This window comes from Tiliqua scincoides, chromosome 5 (assembly GCF_035046505.1).
Source record: "Tiliqua scincoides isolate rTilSci1 chromosome 5, rTilSci1.hap2, whole genome shotgun sequence".
NCBI classification, from domain to species: Eukaryota; Metazoa; Chordata; class Lepidosauria; order Squamata; family Scincidae; genus Tiliqua; species Tiliqua scincoides.
The window spans coordinates 132,955,051-132,976,020 of NC_089825.1; the positions used below are offsets into that span (position 1 = coordinate 132,955,051).

The 20,970-nt window shown below is 48.1% G+C and overlaps 1 protein-coding gene and 1 pseudogene across 2 annotated transcripts; one reads left to right on the forward strand and one right to left on the reverse strand.

The window, feature by feature from the left end:
- Positions 1-2,818: 2,818 nt before the first annotated feature.
- Positions 2,819-2,931, forward strand: LOC136654794 (5S ribosomal RNA; annotated as a pseudogene).
- Positions 2,932-10,190: 7,259 nt separating this feature from the next.
- ABHD4 (abhydrolase domain containing 4, N-acyl phospholipase B) lies at positions 10,191-20,745 on the reverse strand. Of its 2 annotated transcripts, none has more exons than XM_066627478.1 (7): positions 20,579-20,745; positions 17,095-17,183; positions 15,546-15,921; positions 14,793-14,947; positions 13,150-13,261; positions 11,995-12,181; positions 10,191-11,406 (listed from the first exon to the last, which is right to left on the reverse strand). In XM_066627478.1, the coding sequence occupies exons 2-7, from the start codon at positions 17,132-17,134 to the stop codon at positions 11,317-11,319; spliced, it is 960 nt and encodes a 319-aa protein (XP_066483575.1). In that variant the 5' UTR covers positions 17,135-17,183; positions 20,579-20,745; the 3' UTR covers positions 10,191-11,316. The 2 variants fall into 2 exon arrangements, with proteins under 2 accessions (XP_066483575.1, XP_066483573.1); XM_066627476.1 differs by lacking the exon at positions 20,579-20,745 and adding an exon at positions 19,514-19,717.
- Positions 20,746-20,970: the final 225 nt, after the last annotated feature.

A 20,970-nucleotide genomic window follows, 5' to 3' on the forward strand; every position in this document is an offset into this window, starting at 1 on the left:
ACCAGAGGTGCAGACCATGAGACAGCGCGGGAGAAGCCTGGAAGTTCAGAGGTAGCATTGGTAAAAAAAGATGGCACCTTTGAAGTGGGGTGGAGGCTAGAAGGGTAGATGAGGGGTCAGTCAAGGGAAGAGTCTGGCTATCTGTGTCTAGTTCCTCACAGGTAAAGGAACCTTGTGGATAAGGCAGTGATTTTCAATCTTTTTCATCTCATGACACACTGGTTGGCAACCTTCAGTCTCGAAAGACTATGGTATAGGCCTACAGCACCCGGTATTTCCAGGCGGTCTCCCATCCAAGTAATAACCAGGCCTGACCCTGCTTAGCTTCCAAGATCAGACAAGATTGGGCATGTGCAGGGACACACTGATAAGGTGCCAAAATTGTCAAGGCACACCATCAGTTTTTTGACAACTGACACCATACTGCTTCAAATAAATGACCTTCCCCCTAAACTCTCACGGCACACCTAAGGATCATTCATGGCACACCAATGTGCTTCAACCCACTGGTTGAAAACTGCTGGGGTAAAGAGATGAAGCTATGATGAGCTCTCAAGCCAAGGAGAAAATCACCTCCCTCCTTTGACTCTGGTTGCTCCTTCTAGGAATCGATTCTACCCTCTGGAGACCCTGAGAAGATTAAGATCCTAAAACTTTGAGATCTGGAAGCACTTCTTCATGAGACATACCCCACAACCACACCTTTGTACTCACAGTCCATTGGCCTCGCCGAAGGAACTTCAACACCCCCGGGCCTTGGTTTCCTTGGGCTGGTTCAGACTCAGGTTGCTCATTCCCAGCTGCCTCCAGCTTTCTTCCAGAAGTCCAGTTCCCCATTCCATGGGGCTCACCCCCTCCTCCTGGGAGATGCCCTCCTCCCCTTGACCCACTTCCCCTGTGCTGGTGCCTCCCCAGGCTGTGGTGGGCTGGGACGGTGCCATTATGACCTAGGAGGCTACTGTCAAGGAGATGTGGGGCCTCATGACTTTTTCTTCAACCAGTTCAGTAGTTACTCAGGAGTTTGAGCTTGATTTCAAAGAATCCATTCCCCAGTTTCTCCCTATGTTCACTAATGCCATGAAGGTGATTCCCAGAGCTCCAAGCCCTGTCCACTCTTCCAAAGGTGTATTTAGTGAAGTCATATCAGTGGGGGACAGTGTGAACATAAGAACATAAGAACAGCCCCACCGGATCAGGCCATCGGCCCATCTAGTCCAGCTTCCTGTATCTCACAGCGGCCCACCAAATGCCCCAAGGAGCACACCAGATAACAAGAGACCTCATCCTGGTACCCTCCCTTGCATCTGGCATTCTGACATAACCCATTTCTAAAATCAGGAGGTTGCACATACACATCATGGCTTGTAACCCATAATGGATTTTTCCTCCAGAAACTTGTCCAATCCCCTTTTAAAGGCGTCCAGGCCAGTCGCCATCACCACATCCTGTGGCAAAGAGTTCCACAGACCAACCACACGCTGAGTAAAGAAATATTTTCTTTTGTCTGTTCTAACTCTCCCAACACTCAATTTTAGTGGATGTCCCCTGGTTCTGGTGTTATGTGAGAGTGTAAAGAGCATCTCCCTATCCACTCTGAGGCAAAGAGGCAAAGAAGGAAGGCCCACAGCCAGGGAGACAGACCAGGGACAGACTGCACTTGCTCCCGGTGCGGAAGGGATTGTCACTCCCGAATTGGCCTTTTCAGCCACACTAGACGCTATTCCAGAACCACCATTCAGAGCGCGATACCAGAGTCTTTCGAGACTGAATGTTGCCAACATGTATTTGTTCAGTCACGATTCCCCCACATATTCCTGTGCACATGGAGGGTGAAGAGTCATGTTCTGCATTTGCCACTGCAGCTAAACACTCATTATAGATGCTCCCTGCTGCATCTGGTGGGCCGCTGTGAGATACAGGATGCTGGACTAGATGGGATGCTGGACTTTGACCTGATCCAGTGGGTCTCTTCTTATGTGCAGGGAAGGTGGAATTAGCAAGAGCTCATGGTGATGGGATTTGCCAGCATACTCTCACTCCCCTCCCATACATGAACATAAGAACAGCCCCACTGGATCAGGCCATAGGCCCATCTAGTCCAGCTTCCTATATCTCATAGCGGCCCACCAAACGCCCCAGGGAGCACACCAGATAACAAGAGACCTCATCCTGGTGCCCTCCCTTGCATCTGACATAGGCCATTTCTAAAATCAGGAGGTTGCACATATACATCACGTAACCCATAATGGATTTTTCCTCCAGAAACTTGTCCAATCCCCTTTTCAAGGCGTCCAGGCCAGCTGCCATCACCACATCCTGTGGCAAGGAGTTCCACAGACAACATAGGCTCTAAAGTGCACAAGATGTGAGCTTCCTAGCATTGGAGGCTGTGCCAAGTTCACTGAAGTTGCAGGCACATTAAGGGACTGTTGAGTGTGCAAAGAAGCTTAAGTCTCTTGCAAGAAATTTTTTTTTTTTTCATCCAGCAAACTCCTTTCATCAAAAATGTTGAGATTAATTGTCAGCCCTGCTTGGCAGAAGAAGCTTTCACCAAGATATGAAATGGCCAGGAGGAAGCGCGGCCAGGCCACAAAGTTGGAGAAAGGGAGATCCAGTTTAATGCTGGCTTTATGTTAGTTCATATTATGGATTCCAACCTTCTTGGGAAGTGGAGCCTGAAATGTGTCAGTGATCCACATCTCCATCCACAGCTTAGACCAGCTTCTGTGTGCAGCACACAGATTCTTGCCTCATTTGAGTTCTTCGAATGGGCTGTAGGGTTGGGTTGGTGGGGGTTTACCCTTTTGTAGATATTCCAGGCTGCATTACCCTGCACATGCCCAATCTCGTCTGATCTTGGAAGCTAAGCAGGGTCAGGCCTGGTTAGTACTTGGATGGGAGACCGCCTGGGAATACCGGGTGCTGTAGGCTTATACCATAGTCTTTCAAGACTGAAGGTTGCCAACCATCTCTGACAATTCACATAATGGCATAGTTAGAGGGGGTGCAAAGCACCAAGTACTCTTCTGTTTTGCTTCCCCCTGCCCGGAATGGCTCCAAAGGAGAGGGGGATGGGCAACTTGTATGCTGCAGTGAGGCTCCCCGCAAAACTTTGTACCCCCTCTAGCTATGCCACTGAACCTATGCATGTTTAGTCAGAAGTGAGTCCACTATTGTTCAATGAAACTTACTCTCAGGTAAGTGTGGGCCCTGATTGTCAGGGATGGGGGGACAGAACTTAACAACACCCTCACTGGAGACCTCCATTTTTCCCATAATGCACCTTGAAATGATGAAACATCATGATATAGCGTTGATCCAACGTTGGGGGTGGGGAATGATGGCCATCAACCAGAAAGAATGCCAATGAGTTTTGCTCCCACCTCTGGCTCTGGGTCTGCCTTTCAAATAGACAATATAATCAAAAGGTCCTGCAGCAAAGTTTTACCACTCAGCTCTTTATTATCCAGCACAAAAAGCACAATTTACATCCCCCCCCCAACTTCCCCCACCTCCAAGACCAGGTCAGTTCATCCTCAGACGTTTTCTGCTGTGCTGGTTCTCAAAGATGCCTTGATCAGGGTTCATGGCTTCCTGGAGCCAAAGCTGAAACTTCTCCCATTCGCAGCAATCCTGGAAGTCCTGGCACGTCAGCTCCAAGAGAGCGTTTTCCAGTCTGCGGAGCTCAGCAGCCGAAAGGAGGAGGTTCCGGTAGCGGAAATTCTCCTTCCAGCCTCTCCTGTGTTGACTGCACTTTGGGGCTAACAAGTCCAAATTCTGGTCGGTGTCACTCGGGAGTAGGGTTGGTGTCTGAAACAGGACAAAAAGGGGGCTGCATGACCATAGAGTGGCTTTAGAATTCTTATGCTGTAGCCTACCACTCTGCTGTTAATTGCCCTTTCTCTTCCACTCTACCCCTTTAGTCCTATGCCATTCTGTGCCTGGGGCAACCTCATCAGTTGGCCTCATGGAAGGGCCGACTCTGAAAGGACTATCTGAGCTATCAAGTGTGTTCGCAACAACACTATAGATATCTGTGTTGTGACATTTATTTATTTATTTATTTATTTACAAGATTTTTACCCCACTTTCTCTCCAAGCTGGGCACTCAAAGCTGCTGCCGGGCACTCAAAGACATGCCAACTGCATGCTTTCACTGAAACCTTTCATATGAAACTTTTCATTTCATAGCCTAAGTACGATATCTGAAAATGGCAGGAAGGTTTCAGCAGGCCTGTAGTCCCACCCTCATTCCAACAAACATACCCCCATTTCTCATCGGTTCGTGACTCCTAATTTAACTTTCACAGCTTGGAACCAAAATTTCAATCAGGTAAATTTCAAGGAAAATTGCAAGGTACCTCCTGAGCAGAAATACCTGAGAGTATTCAGCTGAGGTTAGATGAGTCTCTACAAGACAAGGGACATTCTCAGGGGGCTTCTATACATCCCCTACAGCAGTGTTTCTCAAACCGTGGGTCAGGACCCACTAGGTGGGTTGCGAGCCCAATTTCAGATGGGTCCCCATTCATTTCAATATTTAGCTCTAATATATCAGACTTGACGCAACCAGGGTATGTGACTGCATTTGAGAAAATGTCACAGATCTGTACTTTTAACAGGCTTCTGTTTATATGCTTTTAACAACGATAGTAAATGGGGTTTACTCCTGGGTAAGTGTGGGTAGAATTGCAGCCTAGGATTGTTAAAAATGTTCCTACTTGATGATGACGCTTCCAGTCATGACATTGCTTCTGGTGGGTCCTGACAGACTCTCTTTCTAAAAGGTGGGTCCCGGTGCTAAAACCAATGCCCTAGAGCGAGGGAACCATTGACTCTGAGCTAAGTTTGGCTTGGAAGCAAAGAACACAGTGTCTTTAAAAAACGAACACCGGTATTACTTCCTGCTTTGAGATCCTGTGACCATGAGTTCCACAGATTATTCTGAAGGTTGTCACCTTGAGCAATTCACCCACCAAATGTCATCCTCTCCAACACCCAGACCACCATTCCCCCATCTCTCTTTCATTCCTGGTTCCCTCCCCAGCACTCACAACACAACAGTTCCTTGACTGCACACAGCAGCCGAAGCTCCTCTGCTGTTTCTCTGGTGTTCTTGAGCTGCAGAATGGTGCCGGGTTGGACTCTGCACGGGACAAACTACTCCCCATCAGCCCCCAGGTGCTATGGGGCTGAGGCTCCCTACTGCGCTGCCCTGAGGAAGGAAACTGCCCAGCCCCATGGCTTTTCAGTTGACACCCAGCAGCAAGGCCACTGACCTCACAAGGCCAGAGTGACAACACAGAGTTGACCTGCCTACACGGCTCTCCAGTCCCAGCCTGGCAGTCATCCCAGATCTCACAGGCCCTACTCAAGTCTGTGATCATATTTTATTTGTGCATTTATCGTATCCATATACACCACTTTTCAAGATTGGCTCCCAAAACAATTAAATTACAATTAAAATCCAGGCAAAGGTTTGGGGGAGGGCCATTTTCCAAGCTCCGGGCCCTTCTCTTTAGAGGGAGGGGAAAGAAAGAGCCACAGATGGACCTGGGACAAGCTCATGACAAAGATGCCATTTGCCAGAAGCAGCCAGTCTGCAGTGTTACCCGTCCTCCAGGACTTGATGGCATTGAATTGAGGGTCCAGGAAGCAAAGGGGGCTGGCAAAACTGCCCTTGGCTCATTTCATTTTTCTTCCCCTAACTGTCTTGGCATGCATGTGTTTCAGCTTCATTGAACTTACACTGAGTGCTGGGAAAATTAGAACAAAAGAAAATATTTCTTTACCTAGACTGTAATTGATCTGTGGAACTGCTGGCCACAGGATGTGAGGATGGCACCTGGCCTTGATGCCTTGAAAAGGGGTTTGGACAGATTTACGGAGGAAATGTCCATCCCAGGTTACCAACTGTGATGGGTATATGCAACCTCCTGGCTTTAGAACCAGGTTTTAGAATCAGTCTTTAGAACCAGGTTTTAGAATCAGTTTTTTGAGACTGAAGGTTGCCAACTGGGCAGGAGGTCTGGTCTAGAGGGTAGAGCCTCCATTTGCCTGAAGATTAACATCCACAAGGTCGCCAGTTCGAGGCCACCGGCACTGTGCGACCTTGAAGCAGCTGGCAAGCTGCAGCTGAGCTGTTCCATCTGCTCGGAGCGTGGGAGGATGGAGGCCAGAATGTTAAACCAGATCGGAGTGTAACACCTTGAATGTAGTGGTTCTTGAAAGAAAGAACCTTCTTTCAATTTGTAAAAATCCCTGCGTGGATTTAATAAGCCTGCCTATGTAAACCGCCTTGAATAAAGTCTTGAATAAAGACCAAGAAAGGCGGTATATAAATACTGTATATTATTATTATATTATTATTATTAACTGCTGGTTTTAGAAGTAGGCTACCTCAGAATGCTTGCTGCAAGGGAGTGGCACCAGGATGCAGGTTTCTTGGGCTCCCTTAGCATCTGGTAGGCCACTGTGAGATACAGGAAGCTGGACTAGATGGGCCCTTGGACTAATCCAGCATGGGTCTTCTGAAATTCTAATTTAGCATAAATTACAGCACCCCAGTTCTCAAACTAAGAATCTCTGCTGAAACAATGGTACTTCCACAGGGCTGTCGCTGGGTGGCAGCAGATGATCAAGAATGGATCAAAACCTAACACAAGCAAGACAATACAATAAAGGCAGAACCACCAGCTTTTAGGTCCCAGCTGTCTCTGCCAGCTGATCATCTGGAATTGTGGGTGGAGGTGGTGGTGGGAAGATAGCATTTCCCCTCCACGTCATGTACAAGCTGTTGCCAAGGCCAACCGGCTTTCTATTGCTTCTCATTACCTGAAATAGGGATCTGTGGCAGAATTTCTGACGCCACTGTCACAGTCTGATCTCAAGCACCCTTTGAATTCAGCTGCTCTCAAAGGAAGTGAGAATGGGGAGATGCTCTTTCAGGCATAGCTTGGATAGAAGATCCCATGCCCAGCTCCTGATCTCAGTTTTTTTTTGGTCCTTCTTCCCTCCAAGTCCAGATCACAGGGCCAAATACTATCCCCTTATCTAGCGATCTGCCAACCTCTGTACCTCCCACAGAGAGTCCAGATCACTAGCTGCTTACTGTCAGCAAGGTTGTTTGATCAGGTGCCTTCAGGTAACAGCCCTAGGCTATTTGATCTCATCAGGAAAGGCAGTCTTCTAGAATTTATTGGGTGACCCCAGCCCTGTCTAAAGGCTTACCTTTAGATCTGACCATGCTGGGAAAGGAAGACCACTGTAGGCCATGAAAGTTAGCTTGCAGGAAATTCATGTATTAATATTGGCATACTCCTGGGGGCTGGGGATAAGAATAGGCCCTCAGTTTGGCCGTACTTGTCGTAAGAGGCTACTAAACAGCCACCAGGTAGATGGGACTCGATAGCCTGGGAAGGCAGCTCAGCTGAGAGAAGGAAAACTCTGATCCCAAACCTCCACTGCCTTGTGGCTACATCCAGTTATGGAAAAGGCTTCAGGATTCAACCTTGAGGCAAAATCCAGAGCTGGAGACCCTGAGGCAGTTCATGGCTGAACACAGTCACGTTCTGGCAACTCCTGCGACACCGCTGGAACCAACCGTATTGGCTTCTGCCTTTCCATTGGACCATTTCAGCGACGTGGAGAGGGGGGATTTGCTGCATGGGTAACAGCCTATCCTCCATACCTACTTTACCCAGGCTTCGCACACTGGATAGGACACTTTGTTCCAGAACCACCATTCAGAGCGTGACACCATAGTCTTCCAAGACTGAAGGATGCCAACAACAACAATCCTTTCCCAGAAAAGGCAGCTCACAGAACAGTTTACATAGTAAAATAAATGCTTTGAACACTACTTGTTCCCAACAGGGGCAAAACTTCCACTTATTCTAGGTTTCTCTCTCATTCTGCTATAGGATAAACCTACTCAAGGAAAAGGAGGTAGCTGTAAGATCCTTCTCCAGAGTATATTCCCAGAGCTTTGATTCTCTTTAGAGAGCAGATTTGTGCTTACACAGGCTCTCCAACAAGTCTCAACATGCTGGCAGCCAAACATGTCTGGCCAGATTTGTGTTACCCTGTTACCTGAAGCTTAGAGTTTGATAGGGATGGATCCTGGTGAAAGGGGTGAGCAGGTTAATAGCAAAATATGGCCCCTAGGAGGCAAGATGAAGAACATGCCTGCAATTGGTGCTTCAGAGTAGAAGCCTGATGGACCACTATCTAGTGAACAGGAGCTCACAAAACAGCCTGGTGCCCCCTGGTTTTGCTCATTTTGGTACATGGGTGCATTACTACTTCTGCTAGAGACCAGGACTGACTCCAGGTTTCAGGGTCCCTCCAGGTCAGGGTGACCAGATGTCTGCTTTTTCTAGGACATGTCTTTTTTTTTATCCTCATATCCTGGAAAGAACTTAAATGTCCTCCTTTTCCCTGTGAGCAGGCCCCTGCAGGCAGCACATAGCCTTGTATATTAATTATGTGTAATAAATTATGAAGATAGTTTTTAATTTTATATTAAATATAGTGCTTATAACCTCATGAAATCAATATGAGTGATTTTAGCTTTTATTTAGTCATGCCCTACTACATTTTCTTGGACGGACCACATTTTAGGCTGCCTTGTCCTCTTTTGCGGTTATCACATCTTGTCACCCTGCTCCAGGTTTGCAGTAGGGAATATGAGGAAGGGCTATAGTGTTTGGGGCTCTTCAGTCTAGGGAAAAAAAAAGCACCCGGGTGGGTGGGTGGGGTGTGTGTGTGTGTGTGACATACATTATGCAGGGGATTGTGATGCTCCTTTCCCTCACACAACCCCAGAACCAGGGGATAGCCATTAAAATTGAGTGTAGGGAGAATTAGAACAAAATATTTATTTACTCAGTTGGTAATTAGTCTGTGGGACTCCTTTCCACAGGATGTGGTGGTGGTGCCTGGTCTAGATGCCTTGAAAAGGGGATTGGACAGATTTCTGTCCATCACAAGTTCCAAACTATGATGGACACATGCAACTTCCTGGTTTTAGAATTAGGCTGTCTCCAAATGTCAGGTGCAAGAGAGTGGCACCAGGATGCAGGTATCTTATTGTGTGCTCCCCAAGGCATCTGGTGGGCCAATAAGTGACACTGGAAGCTAGACTACATGGGCCATTGGCCTGATCCAGCAGGGTTCTTAATAGAGGCAATGATAGAGTGACTCTGTTGCCCAAAGGAGTTATGCCAATATGGCCACCTGAAGGCTATGGACTCAGAGGTGGTTCCTGTTCCCTCAGCAGCTATGCAAAAATGCCTCCATCGCCATCAACCCTCCTAGAAACCAGGACAGGACAAAACCCCCCAAATTTCAGGTAAGACTCTGGACACTGACATATCTAGTTCTATGTTGTCAAAGAAAATTCAGTTCTCAGAAGTGAGGCGTCAACAGCAGAGGCATCAACACAGCAGAGAAAGATAAGCAGAAAATACGAAAATGCAGAGACAGTGGCTCAGTTTTGCTTTTAAATAACTGTTCTCTTTATTAAACATACAAAATTTAGTACAAATCAAGGCAAATTCTATTCAAAGCACCACACAGGAATGGACTTAGCCAGGATCAAACAGCCTCCCGCATCCTATGTTAGAGTATTAAAATGGCACCGTTAAGCAGATACACACATGAAAACTCAAGGCCACAGCTCCCAGGAGGCCCAAGGAGAAAAAGGAGATCTGTCAATCATACCTCCACCCACCTCAGCCAAGGCCTCATGCAGCAGGGGAGTGAGATCCAGGGGCCCAATGAAAATTAACCTCTTCGCTTAGCAAAGAAAGAAAACAATGAAAACAGGGCTTTCCCCTTCTTAAGTGGTAGGATGTGCGCATGAACATGTGAGATTTTAGCAACCACTAGATGGCGTTAGCAAGTGAGAAGAGTGGAACCTTCTCAGTCCCTATGCCCCGATAGGAAGAGCAGTTGCTAGCAAGTTCAGATTCTGCAGGAATTGAACCACCTCCCCCTTCTGGGGTAAAAGTATGTGAGCTTAAACCAAGATGACTTAACTGACTGCAGTTAATGATAACACAATTATCCTTAGCTTCCTTTTTTGGAAAGTGAAATTCCCACCAGCAGGGCCAGCTGAGATGCCACACAGGACTATCTTTCATCATTACAACATTGAAGCTGTGCTTGGGAACTGAGCTGTTAGCAGCTCTGCTTGGTGAAGGATGTCAGCCAGGCTACTTTCCTGATCCATAGCTGAGAGGGTCAGGAGGACCATCTCTTACTGAGAAGCTATGAATTCCCTAGTTTGGAGCGTTTTCTGAGCCTTCACCCAGTGAGGAAGAATGTGACTGCCCAGCATGTGAATGTGTGATCACACCAGAGCCACTACAACCCCTTCTACTTTTTAGACCCCCAGTAAAACTGGGGGTCAGAATTTCCATTCAGTCCCAACCACCAAAGCCCTACATGAGCCACTGATTTGGGGCTTCCGTTACCAGCTGGTTAACTGCACATCATTTGACACCAAGAGATCATAAACAGATTTCCCATGGTGTCATACAGCAACATGCAATGGCCAAGATTTTTTGCCCAATGGTGTTCATGCTCTCCCAGTGGCAAGCAAACATAACATACCCCACTTCCTCAGTTCACTGCATGCTCAAAATGTGCACACCCTTAAAGGAGAAGATTCCACATGCCCCCTCAAAGGCTGCCTCTTGATTTAGGCAGAGATTCTGTTTCTCCATGAAGGAGAGGCCGTTGCACGTCATCAACCAGATAGTCTCAGACAGTTGGATCACTGATAGCACTTCATATAAAGAAGAAAATAAATCCTACAGCAAACTGGCAACTGCAACAGATCGGACATCATTCCAGCATGGTAGCAATGCGAGTTATAGGGGCGCTTTCTGGAATACAAATACCACAAGATGGTATAGCAAGGGCACAACTGATGGGAGCCAAGGTCAAAGGAGAGTGAGGAAGGGGAGAGTTGCTGGGCATGGGAGAGACGAGGACCAGAATGAGGAATTACAAAGGGAGGTCACATGAAGCAAACCAGGACCCAAAGGAAATTAGGACAAAATAAAATGATTAGAGTTTGGATTAACCCAACGCAGGCGGCCTGCAACCTTTAAGTAGAGGGAAGATTCAGGGGCAAGTCAAGGGAGGGAAGCAGGGAGAGAATCCTCCAAGACCGACTTCCGACCAACTCGAGAGGAGTTGGCGTCTTCACTCCTTGGGGGGGCACACAACAGAGGGCCTTGTGCATGTCCCAGCAGCTGGGAGGGAGGTCTGAAGAAAAATGATGTTTCTTTCCTTCTCTGGCTCACATCAGTCCACAGAGTCACAGATCTCTTCCACAGCGGCGTTAAAGGCATGGGGCTGGTCGGCGTAGACGTGGTGGGAGGCACCCGGAATCGCCTGCGGAAAGACAGACAGGGATCGGGTTCAGCTGCAGATCACATTGGACCACTTTAGTTCCAGCTCATAGCATGACTTCATCCTGTTTTCTACTTTTTACACTATCTTTCCAATAGTGTAAAACAGTGCTCCTCTTTGAAAGAGAAGGAAGGGGGGCAAGCCTCCAGCATCTCCTCCATAACTAGGACGGAGCTCGAGGGACAATCATATGCCCCCCTTAGTGTAGCACAGGGGGCATGTCCCTCTTAGGCTCCGCCCTAGTTATGTCTCTGACTCAGGCTAGACACATGATGAAACAAAGCCATCTTCACTCTGCGTATGAAAACTGGGACCAGAGAGGCTGGGACAAGAGACGACAAAATTGCTCCCATCCAGAATTGTCCCTGTCATCGTACCCCAAGTGGTAGTGGGATACGGAGCAAAGCTCCCACTCGACTAACTCATCCAAGCTGTTTTATCAAGCAAGAACTGGCATATTAACTGCTCATTTTGCATGAACAGATTTCAAATTAATTCTGCACTAGAAGAGGAATGAAAAAAACAATCACGACCATGCCCGACTCTGCCCCATCAAGTCAGAGCTCTTACCATGTCGCGGACGTAGCACCCTGGGCGCAAGAGCTTGACCTTCTCCCCCGTACTGGTATCAATCCACGAATTGGCACCATAGATGAGGGTGATCGGCAAGTCTCTCCGCACAAGGTGGATGCGTTCCAACATGGGGCGCCGGGCCCAGCCAAATGACTCCGTCATGGCCTTGAACCCTGCCTCGCCACTGCAGGGAGGAAAAGAAGCAGAGTTAGGGGCTGTGACAAATTGGTTAAAATCAGGGGCTTAGCTCAGGCTCCATTTTGTAAGCCAGCAGTCATTCTGCAGCAATTGTGGAAATTCAGCTAACTGGAAGCTCCTTATTGTGAGTTTTGCTTTCCCTGGGAAAAGCCCCACACCCCACAATGGGGCTTCTTAAGCCTGTGTCAGCTGTTTTACCTGCTCAGACTTGAGAGACTCCGTGCTGGGCCTTCCAGCCTGACACAGAATTCATGATATGGCAGGGCAGAGCTCAACTGATCCTACCTCCTCTTCCCCCACCCCACCCCTACTCCCACCTCCCCCAAAGGCTGCACTGCTGCCCCCAAATGCCTTACCCCCAGCAGTGCTGCATCCTTCTGCCAGCTCTGAGTCCAGTACCCAACTGGCACAGGCCCAGTGCTTGTGCTCTCTATTCTGAGGGTGCCATCAACGTGTTTTACTGCAGGGTCAGTTTAGGACTGGGCCCACAGGACTTCAACACTTCCTTGGCTGAAGGACTTGCTGAGATATCAAAGTAAGAGGTGCAAAGAACCCTTAAGCATAAAGTCCCACTTTACAGCTGGGGAAACGGAGAGGTTTAGAGATATACAACTTGCCCCACAATGCAGGCAAGTAACCATGCATAGATAGCAGCCATTCGTTAAGTCAGCAACCTTTACTGGTTTTCTTCAAGTCCCCTTGAGTGGACCAGTCAACCTTCCACTTGCCTTAGAAGACACCTAGCTCTCCAGCAAATACACAGTATGGGGGGAAAGGCACAGTGACACGCAAGCTGTTTTTCAGAAAGGCCGTCTACTATGATCAAGCTTCTCAGTGAGCAACTCCCGATAAGCTTCCAAAGAACACTTCCCCAGGACACACCCTGAAGATAACCTGAAGATTGTGGTGCCCACATTACCTCTTGGGGTCAAAAAGGAGGAGACGTGCCCTCACCTGGGTGTCTGGGCGTTGCAATGGTAGATGTACTCTGAGATGGTATCATCGTCAAAGAAGTCAGCAAACTTCTTCTTGAAATCTGGACGGAAGCGCTGCACCAGCCCAGGACCTAGAGGGAAGGCCAGACACAGAGGATGGGCTCATGCCGTTGACTTCATGCTCATGCTCATGACTTCAAAGTCATTTACGGCCCTCTCACAGTAAGAGATGGATAAGAAACTCTCTCCTGAGATGTGTTTTTAAATCTACCCCAATCCAAAGGGTCTTTAGCAGCTTTTCTTTCAGCTATGAAGCCCAACTTCTCCCACATGTCAATGGAACTCACTTTTAAGGAAGCGAAGAATAGGTCCCCACCCTTAGAGTTGCATCACACATGATGCAGTTTCGATGTGCTAATCTCCCTCTCCTCCACTGAAAAAAAACAGAGGTAGCAAACTTCTCATTTATGATGCCGCCTTACACTGAACTGGATCATCAGTTCCTCTTCTAGGCTCCAACGTCTGACCAAAAATGCTCTCCATTTCCTTCCTCTAGTCCTACTGCTTGTAATTCTTCCAACCGGAGATGCTGGGACTGAGCCGGGGATCTTAGCATACAAAAATATTTGCTCTGCCAGATCACTGGCCCATCTTACCCAGCACTGTGTCCTTCAATGGCCCGTGGCTCTCCAGTATCTTGGGCAGACAACCTTTCCTAGCTCTGCCACGATTAAAGTCATTCAACTGGAGGAGTCAGGGGTCAAACTTTGTATTTCCCACATGTAAAGCAGACGATTTTCCACGAATGCTGCGTCCCCCACCCCCAGGCAGCAGCTCATCTTTAGCAGAGCTCCACGTGGGGCTGCCCCCGAAGACGGTTCAGAAACTGCAGCTGGTTCTGAATGCGGCAGCTCGTGTGGTTTCTGCAGATCAGTGGTTTGATTCTGTCAGGCCACTGCTCCAGCAGCTGAACCAGCTGCCGGACCCAATTCAAGGTACTTGTTTTGACCTACAAAGCCCTGTATGACCTGGGATCAGGCTACCTTCAGAATCGCCTACCCCCATACAGCCCAGCTTATATCAGCTGAGAGGGCCCTGCTAAGAGATCCACCACCATCTGAGGTAAAGGGGATGGAGCGAGAAACAGGGCCTTCTCTGTTGTGGCACTGCACCATTGAAAAATGCTTCCAAAGGGTCTTGACCTCTGTGGCAGTTCTGGCAAGGCTTAAAAACATTCCTGAGTCACCTAGCTTTTGAGGAGGGAGAGCAAAGGTTTTGTCATGCTTATTTTTGTATCTTATTGAGATATATAAATATGCTTAATACAAACACACATATCATAGTGAGCCACCTTGGGTGCCTTTGGGGCAGAAAGGCAGGATATAAATTGATAAATATTTAAGCTTCTGTTATGTTGTAAAACAACATACAGAGCTGATGCTATAAATGAGTCACTTACATGTGGAGACTTGCCTAAAACCTACATGCAAATCATCACACGCAAGTCACACTAGGCCTCAGGGACAGGGAAGAGGTCCCTATAAATTGTTAATGTCCGCACAGTAAATTTAACCAATTCTACAATCCCCAATTCCTGCACCTTCTCCAGCTTATTCCTCACTGCTTCCAACTCCACTTAACCATCTTGCAGACTCCACTCACCCCACGGCCCGGCAGCTCGGAGCACAGCCAGAGGGTTGGACCGTCCCAGCACCATTGCTACAGCCTTGATCCAGGTTGGAGGGGTTCGGATCTGATCCGGATCCTTTGGCCGCATGGGGAAGCCCCAAGGGTCTACCAGGATCAGATGTTTCACCCTGATTTAAGAGATAAGTGAAAAGCAGCTGAAATGGTAGTAGACCAGTAGGAAAAATACAGCCAATGATTTTTGATGCTTCTTTATTGAAAACCAAAGGAACGCACATTTAAGAAAACTAGCACATCAGAGAACCAAGCATCTCCCAGTATCTCTGCTTTTTATGCAAAGGGAGCCTTGCTATTTTTGTTGTGGGGATACATTCAAACACGTATTGATTTACCTAACATCACTTATACCCTATCCTTATGAATGAATACTCTAGAGGTAGTTAATCAAAATGGGGAAACATTTAATGAAACAGCACAATTAAAATTAGAGGAGCAGATAAGCTCTGGCTTCAGGAAGCAGTGAAAAAGTCCTTGGCTGCTGGCAAAAAGAAATGAATTCTCACCAAATGAACCTCCCTGGGGAGGAAAAATAAAGGAAACCATTCTGCTGTTTGCATGGCTTTGTTTTAAGAGGAAATCTCTCCGTTCTCAGACAAGTGCATGACAAGGTCTAGGACTGGGCCATCAGTCACCACGGGAAGGGACCGTGTCTGGAACTACCATGACGACATTCATGAAGCAAAAGGTACACTTTGGGCATAGGCTCACCTATCTGGATACTGCAAGCTGTAGGAGGCTGCCAGGAAGCCTCCCAGGCTGTGGCCCAGCAAGATCATGTTAGGGATTCCCATCTCCTGGCGCCAGGCCTCAATGGAGCTCACAAACTCCTCCTCAGCCCCTTGGGCATCCTGGGGGAAGTGAGGTCGAGAGCTGCGTCCAAAGCCTAGGAGGTCAAAGGCGTGGAGAGGGCGACGGGCACTCAGCTGGTCCAGGTTGAGGATCCAGAGCCCCACGCCTCCGCCAAAGCCATGCACCATCACCAGGGGGGTGCGTTCCTTGCCCCGTTCTGGAGACAGTGACACGGTCCAGATCTTGGCCTGGCTCGGGAGGGATATATACCGGGCCACAAATCGGTTCTGGAGGCCTGGAAAAGAAGGGGGAAAGGAAAGATTATGCAAAGCATAAGTAAGTGCTTTCTTACCAAGAAGGGATAGACACACACACCCTATTTGCTTGGGTGGCTTTCAAAGAAGATTGGACCAATTCGTGGAAGAGGGGTCTATCATTGACTACAAGGCATAACAGTTTGGTGCTCTTTCCAGGTTCGGTGGCAGTTTGCCTCCTTAATGCCATTTGCTGAGGACCAGTAGTGGGAAAGAAGTGCGCTTCCTCTCCTGCTTGGTGGACTTCTCAGAGGCAAGTACTGTGGGAAACAGGATACCAGACTAGACGGGCCTTTCTACCATGCTTAAGTTTGTTTTGTCCATATGCAAAGATTTATTTACTTATATTTCTACCCCACCTCTCTCCTCCTAAAAAGGACCCAAGTTGGATTTAAACAACCTATTAAAACTCACAAGGTTAATCAGTTATGACAATTTTAAGGACATGACTAGGTAACAGCCATGAAAACTAGAAAGGACATTTCAGGTCCAGAGGTGGCATGCCTCTAAAACATTTGATGTGGAAGACAAACAACTGGAAAGGGCTCACTCCACACAGCTTTGCTTGTGAACCTCTCCATTAACATCTGCTAGTATTTTGGCAATTGTTGTAGTCTTATGACCCAAGAAGCAAGCCAAGGCACATACTAGAGATGGCAGAAATAAGGAATAAAACCCTTTCCCCTGGGGGGAATTCTTTTAGAGCCCAAGCCTATCCAACTTGCCAGCACTGACACAGCCATGCCAACAGGGTGTGAACTGCATCCTGTGGTGGAGAGGCAATCATGGAGGCATCTTCGAGATAAAGGAATATTTGTTCCCTTACTCCCAGGTTGCACTGCAGCTGAATTGGTGCTGGAAAGTTGGACAGGATTGGGTCCTTAGTCCCTAAAAGTGTTGATGAGTTACAAATTAGTTTGGGAAGCAACAATCACTAAAAGTAGTCCAAAGTAAGTATTACCGAGAAAACAGGGGACCCCGCACCCCCCAAAAAAGAAAACATAGTATGGTTTGCATGTTCTTGAATTATGTCCTGAAATATGTTGACTGCTCCAAGTGAAAGAAGCAAAATAATATCTTAAAGCTCCTGTAGGGAGACTCATTTAGAAAGATAAAGAGCCCCCCTCCCCACCAAACATGCACACAACCCTTACACTGCAAGATCCGAGCTTCCACATTCTTGAGGTGGGACATGGAGGTGGGACGCCAGGCAGGTAGCCAGTTACCCAACCAGCCTTGGGCCCTATGAGAGGAAGACAAACATAAAGAAATGTGGATCAATATACAGCCTGAAGTGTTGGCGAAAGGGGAAAAATGAACCTGCAGTGCTGGTCAACTGAATGAGAAAAAGCCATATTCCACAGTAAGAGGTACTGCCATATTGGCCAACCTTACAGGTTGGAAGGTTTACTCTACTAATGTGTGAAGCACAATTTGAACTCTCTGAAACAGGGGTTAGAAGATAGACTGAGATCCGCAAAGAGATCTTTGAGGGTTTCTAAAACCAACTGCTTAACATCAGTTGCAGCAACACGAAGGCTACCCCACCCCATGCAAATGAGGCAGTTAAAATCCCTGACCCATAGTAACTCAGATATAGATTTCAGTCAGCTCACCCACAGGTATACTCGCAGTATATGGGCCACAGAATGCAGTAGGAAATTGGCTTCATTCTACCCCAAACAACCAGTTTGCACCTTTCTCCACCTCTGAGCCACTATTTTGCACCCAGATCCTGTGCAAGGACTTTGGTGCTCTCCCTTTTCTGAAGTTTGTTTGTTTATTTAGAACATTTGTATACCACATTCCCCCAGGTTAGAAACTTGATGCTCAAGGTGTCAGAGGGAATTCTACATTTGGGGAGCCACAACCAAGAAGGTTCTTCCTCTCAGCACTGACCGGCCCCAAGTTGAACAAAGGAACTTAATAAGCAGCTATTACTAGCACACAGCACCAGATTCAGCCATGTCCTAACTTGTCAGATATGCCAGGGTAGCCTATCAATATCGAAAATGGTTGCATCAGAAAGATTGCAAACGTTAACCCCACCCCCTGAACAAAGGAGAACTTAGCAAAACAAGGCAGCCCTGTATGATCTTTGGACAGGCAGAGAGTCTGCTGAGTCACTCTTCTCCCCCATCTCTGCTGAGTCACTTCTGACCCAGCCCACCTGCTGCCCTGAAACAGGGACAATGTAGACACCACTGACACCAATCATGAGCTTGACTGAAAGAACAGGTAACCCAAAACCCATTCCAGACACCTTCTCCTACTCCACACAAGTCCACAGACCTAGCTTCTTCTATCCAACAACTCACAACTTTGATTGGGCATAATCTTCAATTATTATATTTCATAATTCTTGCCTTAAGGCAGCCTGCTCACTTTCAAGTGCACATCCTAGACACATGCCCAGCACAGAAAACAACTCACATAGTAGAGCTAGCTGAAACCGAGTTTCAATTACAAGGCTGCAGACACCCAGGCCTTAAGTTCCCCCTTGCAAGCCTCCCTTTCGTGTGCTTCCTGTTTTTAAATAAACTCCTTTAACTACCTGCCCAATTTCATTACCACCTCCTCTCCCAACACACCTTCATCCCCCATCTTGCCTGCCTCAGTAAGTTTCAACCAACTTTGTGTATTTATTTTCTAGTCCATCAGGGTTTCCAAATCCAGCTGAAAAATCTCCCTCCAGATGGTTTTCCCCAGTGTGATGTAATGTAATGTAAATTCCTGAAGGTCTTGTTAAAATCTCCAGGATTGCATGCAGCAATGACCTGGAGAGTCATGCTGATTCCTGGAGATGTGAGGGCTATCCTGAACAGTTAGCAACCCTGCTACCAGCCCTGGCTTTTTCTCAGTGCTCAAAAGCAGCTTTGCAGCACTTCTATATATACTTTGAAGTTCTATAGGGTTCAGTGGCACTTATTTTCAGGTCAGCATGCATACAACTGAAACCTTAATCCCAATCTCAGACTGTCAGATGCAAGGGGAGGGCACCAGAACACAGGTCTCCTGTTGTGTGCACCCCGAAGCATCTGGTGGGCCACTGTGAGATACCAGAGGCTGGACTAGATGGGCTTTTGGTTTGAGCCAGCCAGGCTTTTCTTATGCTCAGTCTTGCTGGAATGATGCATTTCCATTACCCTCCCCAAACAGCCCTGTTAAACCCACTCAGCCTCCTAGGCTTTTCCCCCCAAGCCCTGTAAAACCCACCCAGCCTCCTAGGCTTTCCCCCCCAAGGTTAGCACCCCCCTAGACATAGTCTAGCACCTGTGCAATAAAACCAGGGTAAACTACCAGTTCAGGACTCCTTAAAACTCATTTCTGCCCAGCACTTGTATGCATTTGATCCCTGTTGCATTTATGTAACGTTGGGCAGAAATGGCTTAACTTCCAGTGCATAATTAAGAGAAAAATAATCAACCCCAAAATGCAAGATGAAAATAGCACCTGTTGGGGCAAGTTCACAGTTACTCCCACTGATGCAACACTTTCCCCATGCCCCTCCCCCCCGCACACTGTGCTTCCACGGCAGATCAGGCCAGGCGCACAGCGCTGTAGCCAACTCACGAGTGCTCAAGGTCTTCCTCCATGGCTCCCCAAGAAGGAATACATCACAACAGCTGGTGAGGAAGAAGGCGTGTGTGAATGGAGGAAGGGGTGGAGCTAGCGCGTGGGGGCGTGGCCACGCAGCTGAAAGGGGCGTGGTTTACATTTTATGAATGGAGGGGGAAGAGAAGGGGAAAGGCCGGTTGTATAACCTCCCTGGTGGGTTATGTAAGGGAAGGGGGGGTCAGAGGAGGAGCCTCCGGAGGAGAGCGCAGCAGCCTCCTCTCGCTGGCTGGCTGACTGGGGAGAAAGGAGGGAGGAGAGGGAGGGTTCTCTGCCTTCCTGATGAGGAGGCAGCATCATAAAGGGGGGAGGAGTCGCTGGCGGGGGGTGGGGACTAGGATGATTGACAGCTCTGGGGAGGCGGGCTTTGTTGCAAAAAGGAAGCCAGTGGGACCTTCTATGCTTGAAACATGTGAAGCGCTGGAGCAGGATCAGCAGCTGCGATTGGGGCTTTTATTTGGAAGGTCAGCACCCTCCCCCAGCTTCGTAATCAGAGAAGAACTGGGAGGAAAGTGTTTCTGAGCATGTGCAGAGTATCCTTCCCTCCCTCCATGGCTGGCTGCTCTCAGCGCTGCGAATCTCAGTGCTTTTAGTGCAATTAATGTTTAGTGCAATTAGTGCTCAGCAGGTGGGCCATTCATCTCTCTACAGATCCAAGTTGGGAGGAGAGTGTTTCTGAGCATGTGCAGAGTGTCCTTCCCTCCCCCCCCATGACTGGCTGCTCTCAGGACCACGAATCTGAGTGCCAATAGTGCTCAGTCAATGCAGTTAGTGGGCATAAAGCACACTTATGTTAGTGGGCATCCTAGGCACACTTTCCTGGGAGTAAGCCCAACTCCAACAATGGGGCTTACTTCTGAGTAGACATGCATAGGATTGTGCTGTAAGGTAGGTTAGGCCCTGGGCTGAGGTTGAGGCGCGCACACATCAAGGAATATGGTAGGGGGGTCGCAGAAGGGGGTATATGTTTTGCATGCCCTTCTATTAGAGTATTTAAGCCAAGCCTTCATCCACGCCTGTTACCTGCAAATGGGTTCCTCTCAGTGCGCATGCGCACATGTCCCCACGCTTACCCTCTGGCCAGTAGAGAGTCAAGGGCTTGGATGAAGTCGCGCATGCGCACCGGGTCACCTCGCCATTCAGCAGTTCGCGCATGCGCACGGATCGCTTCCATTCCGTAGGAAACTTGAAACGCGAAGTTAATTTAAAAATATTAACTCCCTAAAGAAGCGTAGCCTGGGCAATGTAGTATTTCTAGCTCAGTGTAGGGTGGGTGAGTGATGACGTATGCTACGCATGCGCACAACGCTGCCCATACCACGCATGGCACCTTTGGCCTCAGAATAGGCTTGTGCGCATGCGCCTGAGTAGATTCGGCGCATGCGCAGAAACACAACTATGACTATGGAACGGCT

Bases quoted from the DNA above. Each gene is read 5' to 3' on its own strand.
- ABHD4 (XM_066627476.1), bottom strand. From the start codon at position 19,536: ATGGAGGAAGACCTTGAGCACTC. The intron at 17,184-19,513 runs GTGAGTTGGCTA...TTCCTCTCATAG, and splicing joins GAGGAAGACCTTGAGCACTC to GGCCCAAGGCTGGTTGGGTA. The intron at 13,262-14,792 runs GTGAGTGGAGTC...CCTTCCCTCTAG, and splicing joins CCGAGCTGCCGGGCCGTGGG to GTCCTGGGCTGGTGCAGCGC.